Here is an 11,339-nt window from a genome sequence, read left to right on the forward strand (position 1 = left end):
TCGTAAATTTTTTGGTAACGAGATGCGATTATTCAAACCCAATAATAATCGCGGAACGTGAACCGCCCGACGAGATTCCCTTTCTCCCGTTGCCACCAGATTTAAATATTCTCAACAAAATACAAAGCAAGCAAAATTTTCTAAATGATCCGGGGATCCCTCCGCCTTTCTTTTCTATATAAATTCTATGAATTCGACATCCCAATATCATGCAGAGAGAAGCCGACGGGTAAAATGGGGTACGCGCACTTGTTCTTGCTGTCGACGCCATTCTTGGGGCTGTTGACTTTACTCGCGCTATTGACGCTTCTCGGTTCACAATACTCGGCACACGATTTCTCGGAGCGCCTCGTTGAGGACAGTTGCAGAGGTCGAAGGATTTTCATGTACGAATTGCCCGAGAAATTCAACACAGATGTCTTGAAACTGTGCGAGTTTGGGCTCGCAAAATGGCTGAACATATGCCCGCGAGTGGCGAATGGCGGCTTCGGGCAGCCCTATAACAGCTCCCTCGGCGACGGGTGGTTCGACACGGATTTTTACACGCTGGAGATCATATTCCACGCCAGGATGAAACAGTACCGCTGCTTAACGCCCGACCCGACTCAGTCCGACGCTGTGTTTGTTCCCTATTATGCCGGCCTCGACGCGCTCAGATATCAGTATTCAGGCAAAGAGCGGGAGCGAGAAAGAGAGGCCCCGCATGGCGTGGGGCTCATGTCGTGGCTGAGAAGGAGACGAGAGTGGAGGCAGCGGGAAGGGAGCGATCATTTCATGGTGATGGGGCGCACGGCCTGGGACTTTGTCGATAGCCCCTGGTGGGGAACCGGCATGCTGGAGCTCCCTGGAGTTACCAACATGACTGTGCTCATGATCGAACAACGCCCGTGGCAGCGCACCGAGCAGGCCGTCCCTTACCCGACTTCGTTTCACCCGTCTCCGGGCCGTGAAATCGAGGAATGGACGAGCCGCGTGCGGGCATCGACGCGGACTCGGCTTTTCGCCTTTGCCGGTTCGGTTCGCCCCTACGTGAACGACGGCGGCTTCCGCAGCTTGCTCATGCGTCTCTGCGCCCGGTCGCTGCGCAGCTGCCGGCTGCTGGACTGCGCGGCTGCTCGCTGCAACCATGAGGCGGAGCCAGTGATACGGGCGTTCATGGAGTCGGTCTTCTGCTTGCAGCCCCGCGGTGACACACCGACGCGCCGGTCAACGTTCGACGCCATCATAGCGGGGTGCATTCCAGTGTTCTTCCACAGGGACTCGGCGTATACACAGTATATGTGGCATCTGCCGACCGGTGGGGAGGAAAACGGTGGGGGCTATTCTGTGTACATTCCAGAGGATGACGTTGTCGCCGACGCGTCCGTGGTGGAGCGCGTGCTGAGAGGTTTGAGTTTGGAGCGGGTGAGGCAGATGCAGGAGAACGTAGTCAGCTTAATTCCGCGTGTCATTTACATGAGGAAGTCATCGACGGGCAATTCAGAGGCGGCGGAATCGGTTCGAGATGCGTTCGACATTAGCGTGGAGAGGGTTATTCGGCGGATTTCTGAGCAGCAGAAGAAAGAGGGCCGAGCACTAAAAGCATAGGAGTATAATTTCCAAATTGTTGAACTTATTTCGATTGCAAATGTCCTGGGACAGATCGCAGCGGCCATCTTGCTGTTGTCTATCCAATTTGTATGGAATTTTGAAATATTTCCTATGTTTATAATTGAGATAAAGATGCCCATTTCAAATATTCAAATCCCATTCCCCTCTCTCGCTACCAGAAGGAAGGATGACGAAATCGTAGCAACAAGTTCACTTCTCTCGTGTTAGGTAACACACTTGATCCCATAGAAATATATTGTATGAGTATCATAATTATTGTTAGATCTAAATGATAGCGGTTTCAGCGGCTGGGTAGCACTTCGTCGCAGTATTTTTAAATATAATTAATATAGATTTATTAGAAGAAATTTCAGCGTAAATTACAATCAGAAAATTATTGTCGACGGGTTTCGAACCAATCAGTGTGGTTCATTGTCAAGACGAGTTGAAGAAAACAGATCCAGCGTTGCATGTTAAATAGTCTGCATCTTTAGCAATAACCTTGGCCTCCTCTATACACACCTGATGCTTGTTCTTTTCTGCATGCCTTGGCCTCCTCTATACACACCTGATGCCTGTTCTTTTCTGCATGCTCTGCTAACGCGGAAGACTTGGTTCTCCCATGCCTTAGGTCCGCTGCATGTTCGGTGATCCTCTGATGGATGGAGCGCCCTGTTTCCCCGATGTAGGGGGTCCCGCAAGAACAAGGGATCAAGTAGACACCCTTCATGTCCTTCGGGTCAACGGGATCTTTCACCGATCGGAGAGATTTACGAATGGTGTTGAGTGGCCTAAAGGTTGAGGGAATATCATACCTCCTAAGAATCCGAGCAATCTTGTCTGTGGTTCCCTCAACATAGGGAAGATGGACCCCTAGACAGCGCTCCTTCAGCTCTTTTTTAATAGACGCATTTTTAGAGGCTTTAAGGAAAGCCTTCTCACCAAGGCGCCTACTATAGCCATTCTCAACAAAGACATTAAGGAGATGGGATTTCTCTTTATCAAAGCTCTCATGATCAGAAATCCTAAGGGCCCGAGTAGCGAGGGTGTTAAGAACACTCAACTTTTGAGCAGGAAAATGATGGGAATGGGCATGAAGATACTGCTCAGTATGAGTTTTCTTTTGGAACACCGAGTGGGAGAGAGAGCCATCCTTATTCTTAGATAAAAAAATATCCAAGAAAGGGATGCAACCATTAACCTCTTTTTCCATGGTGAACTTAATGGCGGAGGATTGACTGTTGAGGTGATTGAAGAAGAGATCCAGTTCCTTTTGGCCATGGGACCAGATGACATTAGTGTCATCTACAAACCTTTTCCATAGCTTGGGAAGGAGATGAGCCGAGACTAAAGCTTTGGCTTCGAAATCTTCCATAAAAAGATTCGCAACAATAAGGGAAACGGGGGAGCCCATGGCAACACCACAGGTCTGTTCAAAGAACTCACTCTCAAAACAGAAGAAAGTGGAAGTGAGATCTCAATTTCTTCTGATAATTGTTATGGATCACAGAAGCCTCAATTCAACTAATATAGATTTTTCAATTTTGATGATGGGAGAGTGTTACACATTATATTGGGCTGTAAAATAAACATTTTGGTTTATTAGACTGTAGAGTGAGTATCTCTACTCAATAATTTTTTTTTAATTTTTATTTAAACAGACATAGTAAAATTTCAATTTTAATTTTTAAATTTTTAATTTAGGGAGACATAGTAAAATTTCAATTTTAATTAAGAACTAACAATTTTACATATTATACTAAGCTGTAAGATAAACCTATCGACTGAAATAACTTTCAAACATACTGCAAACATTATGAAAAATATCAATTTTTTTGGGAAGCAAATAGATAGATTTGGGAGGGATTCAACGCAATGGTTTAACAAGGATGGTAGTGATCGCAGGAATCAACGCATATGGTTGAATAAAATTAGCAGTTCGATGGATTTGGAAGGGAATCAACGCAATAGTTGAACAAGGATGGTAGTGATAGCAGGAATCAACGCATATGGTTGAACAAAAATAGTAATGATAAGCATGGTATGACTATTCTATTTAGGTAAAGTTGAGGTGGGTTACATTTTTAATCTTAAATGGAAGAACCCTTTGCTTTTAGAGGTTGTCACCAAAGATGGTGGGATATTAATTTCTTTTTTCAAAAAAATAATTTTTTATGTGATAATTTATTTTTTCTAAAATGGTTTATTTTTTCTTCTTAACTTGTCTTATAATATTTGAATTTAAAATTTAATAATGAAAAATAAATTTTACACAAATTTACTAATTTATATTTCATAAATTTATAAATATATTCACATATATATGTATATATATTAATTATAAAGAAACAAAGCCTTTTTCTAAATCTTCTGAGCTTTGGGTTTGATTACAATATTTGAACCTAAAATTTAATAATAAAAATTAAATCATACACAAATTTTCTAATTTACATTTCATAAATTTATAAATATATTCATAAATATACATATATACCTTATAAAGAAACAAAGGTTTTGTCTAGATCTTTTATATTTTGGTTTGTTATTTTATTAAAATTTGAATAATGCAATTTTTGCTTATTTTATTAAAATTTAGATTATATAATTTTAAGTAAATTGTTATTCTTTATTATTTAAAATACATTTTAAATAAAAACACTTGAATTATAATTAATTCTACACCATTCTAACAAAATTAAATATATATATATATATATAAACTAAAATAAATAAAAGCAATTATATAACTAACGGTCAACCCAATGTTACAATTTACAATTATAATTTGTTTTTGACTAAACAAGCTATTTGTTAATAATGTCAAATTAGTAACATCCGGCGATGCCAACTACATAATCGGGTCACAATGTTACATTTGTTTCACTGAATTTTTAGCATAGTATTCGTCAGTAACACGTAATGAGCCAACTTTGTTAACTAGATAACTAATCACAACATTGAAATTGGGTAGTTAAAAAGTTTATCTGGTTCATTATACAATATGAGAGTATAACTATTTTAAAATTAAAATATTAATATGTTTATTTTATATGGTCAAATTATACAATATGAGAGTATAACTATTTTAAAATTAAAATATTAATATGTTTATTTTATATGGTCAAATTAATAGTATTTAATGATTAAAATGATTCTATAAGTGTATATTTTTCTTTAAATAGTGATAAAATTTATCATAATTTAATTGTTAAATTAATAGTAAAGATAATTATTATCCATTATTATTTGGTAATATTCAAACAAAGTCGTACTATTTATAATTACTTGTTGGTAGTTCGTGAAAGACTAAAAAAACAAATTTTTATTTCTATGAGATGTTTCTAAATCTTAAACCATTAACTTATTTCTTTATATCCAAAAAAATCCTCCTTTTAACCAAATAAAAACTATTTTAAAACATAGTCCACATCTGATTACTAAATATATATATATATAAATTAAAATACTTCACCAATTTCATTTACTTATTTGTGTCACTTTCTCAACTAAATAATGGTATGAGAACATTAAAATTATGTGAAAATACTTATTATATTCATCACCAAATATCAAATTTCAAGTTGAAGATTGGCATATTCATGACGCAATATAATATTAAAAGTCAAATATATACGTTAATTAAACATTATTTTGCCAACTTTCACACGAAAACAACTCATATTCATGCCATTTAAATATAAATTCTTCAGCTGCATAGTATCCCTATCATTGTTTCTATAATATAAGATTTCATGTTTTAATTGCAGGGCTTTTTCCACATAATTCATGTATATGTCAAATTTATTAGCTGTAAATTAATTGGTAGGTGTGGAATTTAGTTTTTACTAGTTTTGAGAGTAAATGTTGCGGAGAGGAGTTGAGGGATGAGTTAATTGTGATGGATTTATGTTGTTTTTTTTAATAAATTAAAATTTAGTTATTTTTTTATAAAATTTTGAATTTTAGTTATTTAAAATGTGTATATAAATTAAATGTTTTGATTTTTTATGTATTAGTAGGAGAATTTTTTGTTTGTGAGATAAGATATTACATAAGTGTATGTGAATTTTTTGTTTTTGGAATAAAGGATTTAGAAGGTAAGGAGACTTTTAATAACATCATATGTGAAGATGAATCAGTTCAATTCAGAAAGTGAAAGGGCGGTAAGTAAGAAAGTGTGGGCTTTATAAGAAGTAAGGGGGCGGGAAGGAAGGGGGCAGGCAAGTAGATTAGAGGGTTATCCCAAAGGTATCAAGTTCGGGTAGAGCTTTAGAGGGCTTGAGAAGGAGGGGTAGGGCTAGCAAAGTGCAGGTAGGGCGATGAAGGTGCCGGGCTTTAGTGAGAAATAAGGGTAGGTCTTAGGAAGGGTAGAGGCCCGCATTTAGGAAGGGTAGAGGGAGTGGTTCCTTCGAATTGTTGGGCAGAGAGAGTGGTTCCTTCGAATTGTTGGGTAGAGGAAGTTGTTCCTCCTACCAAGGCAGTTGCTAGCTCCTACCAAGGTAGTCCCTACCGCAGTTGTTCCATCTCTCCCGGCGGAGTATCCTACGCCGGTGAGCGCTCAAGCACTCCCAACGAGGCTGGGCAGTTGTTCCTTAAAGAAAGAATATTGAACGCTCAAGCACTCCCAACGAGGCTGGGCAGTTGTTCCTTAAAGAAAGAATATTGAACGGATCCAGCAACAGTAGTAGACCCAGCAGTAGACGCACCAGATCCAGCAGTAGGACCAGTAGCCCTTAGAAGGCAGCAGGAGCTGGAATGAAAGCACCATCGGCTGAGGTTAGCTTCGTCACTACTGCTTGCACGTGAGCTTCAGGTGACTGGGCCAGGTTTCATCATCATTCCTTGCCCTCAGAAGCGCAAGACCACAAGCAGTGAAGACCGCGTTAACAAAGTCAAAAGAATTTACGTCGTAAGCAACAGCTGGAGTTGTCGTCTGTGAATAGCTTGCAAAGCCGCGCGGAGAAAGTTCCGCAATCGAGCTGTAGGTTGTTCTTAAGACAGCTGTGAGAGAAAGCCGACGCCGTTTCGAAAGGTGTGTGGGCTCGAAAAATAAAAAGTCAAGAACTTGCTTAATCAAGGGATTCCGCTAGTGAGAAGTGAGAAGCGTGTGGGAAAATTTAAAGGCCAAGACAATAAGAAGCCAAGTTTAAAAGGTAAGCTCATAAGAGTTTTAACGAACATTTATGAAAAGGGGATTTTATAAAAGGTTAAGGATTTTATGAAAAAATACAAATGATTTTATAAAAGGTTGTTAGAATTTTTGTCTAAATGAGATTTTATTAAAAGTTTATGAAAGATTTGAGTTTTACAAAAGGGTTTTTATTAATTTAGAGAGAATTTTTCGGCGAAAATCACATGGAATACCATTTGTCGACGCGTTTCGAACCAACAAGTGTGGTTCATCTTCAGGATAAGTTGAAGAAACAGATCCAGCAAAGCAATTTAAATCGTCAGGACAAGTTGAAGAAACAGATCCAGCAAAGCAATTTAAATAGGCAGACCGGAGCCTCCTGACCAACGGCTAGTTTGACTCTAGGACCAGGGTCAAAAATATTTTATTAGCATAGTTAGTAAGAAATAGGACTAAAACATATAATTGAAGGGTACTTAGTTCACAAATATTTAAAAAATTAGAAATTAGTTAAATAATGGACCCTAATATATAAAATAATCTTATAAAAAATATTATTAAAAATTATAAAATAATAACAAACAGATGCATCAAAGACCTAACCAATGTCAAAACGAGGTTAGGTTAGTTAGGAAAAATTAGTTAAAAATATTCAAAATAAAATTAATAAATAGACAAATGAAAATTAAATTAAAAATAAATAAATTAGTCACTACGAAAAACATAAAATAATAATAATAATAATAAATAAAATAACAAAAAAGATAAAATACTTAAAATAAATGAAAATAAAATAATCAAATAAAAAACAAAAAAGCCTATAAATATTAAAAATTATGCATTACTGGAAGAAAACCACAGAGGTTAGGTTAGATAGAAAAGTAAGTCAAAATAAAATAAAAATAGAAATTAGTTAAAAATGGTAAAAAGAATCAAATAAATAGGTTAGTTAGAAACAAAAGAATAAATGAATAAAATTAATAATTAAGAGGATGAGTTAGATAGAAAATTAGATAAAAATGGTAATAATAGAACGAATAACTAAATAAAATAATAAATTAGTTAAAAAGACTCAAAAAATATAGAACGAATCGAAAAATATAAATCAATAAAACAGTTAAAATGAATAAGTTAAAAAAAAAAAAAAAAATCAATAAAACATAAAACAGTTAAAATAAATAAGTTAATAAAAAATAAATTAAAAAAATAATAATAATAATAATAATAATAATAAATAAATAAATAAATAAATAATAATAATAATAATAAATAAAGTGGTTTTTATTAAAGTGGTTTTTGAAAAAGGTTTGGCCAAGATTATAGAAGGATTCTTTTTGGAAAAGAGGTTTTTGTTAAAAAAAAAATGGTTTTTGAAAAAGGTTTGGCCAAGATTATAGAAGGATTCTTTTTGGAAAAGAGGTTTTGTTTTTGGGGAGATTTTTATGAAGTGATTTTTTTTTTAAATTAAAAGAAAAGAAATAAGGTTTTTATTGGAAAGTGAGTTTAGGATTTTGCAAAGGTATGTTAGTCTATAAAAATATTTTGGCATTTTGTTAAGTATGATAGTTTTTTGAGGGAAGATTGTGCCTTACGGGGATGTATATTGAAAATCATATTTTCTTTCCAGAGCGATATGGAAGATAGCCTCATGCAATCAGGAAAGAAACTATTAAACAGAGGAAATACCGCAATCATGGGTTGCAAAGCACAGAAAATGAATCGAAAATAAGAGATAGAGATTGTTGTCGTGTTTAGAAAGTTCAAACCGCAATCGAGGAACTGAGAAGTCTAGCAAAAGTCGAAGAAGAATTTGGTGCAAGGGGGAGTGACATGCAACAACATGTTATGTCACAAGCAAAGAAGTCAGTTGCAGATCTAAGAGTAGATGAGTAAGACTCTAAGAGGAAAACAGAGCTTGGAGAATCTCACTCAAAAGTGGATGATGGTTGTCAAGACCATAAAATTGAAACCCATTATGCAAGCATGCATATGGATGAAGAAGATGCAACAAAGATTGCAGAGAGAGAAGCAGTAGCCTCTGTATGTGAAGCAGAGCAAAAACATATAAATGCTCAAGGAATCCATTGTAACGTGGATGGTGCAAATGATTGTGAATCCCACTGTGATGAAACACATGTGGATGATGTTTGCAAAGTGAGATGTGAATTGGTGCAACCAACCGCAGTTGATGGATTTGGTGAAGTTGAAATTGTCAATGAAATTGACAATGAGCATATGCATGCTTGAATATCCCACCATAATGTAGATGAAAATTATGTTGATGATATGTGTGGTTTATTTTTTGAAACAGTGATTGATTGTGGCAATATGGTAAGCACAATGTTTGATGAAGAATTGAAGGTTGAAGCTGCTAATGTAGAAGCAATATATGAAGCAGTATTTCATCTAGCAGCAACTAATGATCAAGAACATGATAAAATGATTGAAGAGTTTTTTATGAGAATATCCACTGACCACATAATAATGGAAGATAGTTTCAGTGAAGTTGAAAAGAAGGCAGAGAAGGAAGATGTAGAGCATGAAGCTCTCACTGAAGAGCATAATAAAGATGTTTTTAACATTGTTTTTGAATATGCAGGTGTTTAGAATAGCATGGGAGTAGAAGTTGAAAGCAAGGTTGTTAATAAATTTGAAGCTCATTGAAGAATAGATTCAGAAACCAATAGAACAAATTGATGCAAGTCTTAAAGCAACAGTACCTGATGATGAAAGTGAAAAGAATGATATGAAAGAAAAAGATGAATGCATTGAAACCATTTTTCAACAATGGAGTCAAGTAGAGATATGATTTTGCTATCCGGAAATATGGCAGAAAGAAAGACAGGTATATGAAGCGCAAGAAGTAGAGCAAATAAGACGGTTTGAAGCTGCAATGTTGTGGAAGCAGTCCATGGTTAAAGAAATATTTGAAGAGGAATGTCTAGTAGATAAGATTAGATTGTGTTTCGGCACAAATTCAAGAAAAGACAAAGAAAAGTTGCAGCAGTAGCAAGTAAAGAAATATGGAGCCTACAACAAGAAATTGCAACAAAGAAGGAAGAAATTTTGAGGATATAAAATTTGGAAGAAAGAAAATGCAAAATTGTGAAAGTCTTGATTCATTGTAAGCCTAGCTGAGACATAGACCAATATGGATGTTCCAGTGATAATTGAGTTAATTTCCATTGTAAGCTTAACAGGGATAGTTGAGTCATGTTTAGTCATGTTTGAATTATTTTGAGTCATATGGTCATAATTAATGGGGAGTGTTAGAAATTCTAATTACTCCCGCATGAAGAGTTGGCTAAAATTAGAGAGTCAGTTAATTGAGCATTGAGTGTTCAGTGTTGAGCGTTGAGTCAAGTCGAGTTAAGTGATAGACGACTTTTAGTGTGTGGTTGCATGTCAAGATATTTTAGGCAAGTCGCTAGTCAAAAAGGTTAAATACCCTTCACCTACAAGGGATTTCAGCTTATTCCCTTGGCGTCTGAGGTAAGAGGAGGGAATAAGCTGAACTCCCCCTTGCACAAAATTCTTCTTTGTATTTTGCTAGACTTTTCAGTTCCTCGATTGCGGCCTGAACCTCTCTAACCATGGCAATGATCTTTGTCTCTTCTTTTCGATTTCTTTGAAGAAATTCCCACATGTAGATCACCTAGTAATGCAATATACTAAAGAAAAACACTTGATCTACTTCTACAAATAATTTAGCGGAAGCTTAATCGAACATGAGCAACATCAATAAGAACACATATAACTGATATGGAGAAATCAATCACACATAACACAAAAGATATAACTAGGGGAAAGCACCAGCCTAAAACCCCATCTCTGTATTATCATACAAGTGGAAATATAGCCAATATTACAAAAAGAATAAGCTCAAAAGCTATCATGCTCTCTTTGCAATACCTCTGCTGCTCATAGACAGTTAAAGGGCTCTATCTAACCTCTGGTCTACCCTCCAAGCCTCCTATTTCTTTGCGCAATTCTGATTGGGGTCAAGTGCAGCCACTTGTGTGAATTGGCCTCTTCACACACTCACTAACCTCTGATCCAACTACACAGTCCTAAAGGAGATAAATCCTCATCCATGGATGAGCTTCCTTTATAGGAAAAATTTCATCCAACTAATAGTACATTGTCCCTTCTTTGATCTCAACTGGGTCTCTGTCTGAACTGACATGCATGAGTTATTCATGAGAGAATCTTCAATTATCTGAAGTGCAACAGTTATATGCAAGCATGCATTAACTAACTGAACTCACAATCAATTTAAACAAACTGTTTAAATCAATCTAACTGGACTTGACTCTGTTAACTGAGCGAACTAATTACATCTCAAATTAGAAATCATCCTTATCTCTTTAACTGATGGATAAATTCCTCAATTAATAGAGAAATTGTTGCATGTCCTCACATAGACTTCATGTTTGATTTTTCACAACTAATTAACTCATGGAGAATTAATTAATTTATTTTCAAACAGCTGTTAAGTTCAAATTCGAATTTTACTTCCTATTTTTAGTCCAGGGACTGACTAAAATAGGAATCCATCTTGAACTGCTAAAAATAGAATGCTATTTTTAGCACTTCCATTTTTCATTCCCTGTTGCTC

At 35.9% G+C, this 11,339-nt stretch overlaps 1 protein-coding gene across 1 annotated transcript; it reads left to right on the forward strand.

The window, feature by feature from the left end:
- The first annotated feature begins 234 nt into the window (after positions 1-234).
- LOC149159640 (putative xyloglucan galactosyltransferase GT11) lies at positions 235-1,587 on the forward strand. Its single transcript, XM_089434374.1, has one exon. The coding sequence runs from the start codon at positions 235-237 to the stop codon at positions 1,585-1,587; it is 1,353 nt and encodes a 450-aa protein (XP_089290500.1).
- The last annotated feature ends 9,752 nt before the right edge of the window (positions 1,588-11,339 follow it).

Source organism: Pinus tabuliformis, chromosome 5_2 (assembly GCF_031772625.1).
Source record: "Pinus tabuliformis cultivar Carrire ecotype Pingquan chromosome 5_2, CPIR1, whole genome shotgun sequence".
Classification (NCBI taxonomy): domain Eukaryota; kingdom Viridiplantae; phylum Streptophyta; class Pinopsida; order Pinales; family Pinaceae; genus Pinus; species Pinus tabuliformis.

Coding starts and splice junctions, on each gene's coding strand:
- LOC149159640 (XM_089434374.1), top strand. CDS start 235: ATGGGGTACGCGCACTTGTTCTTGCTGTCGACGCCATTCTTGGGGCTG.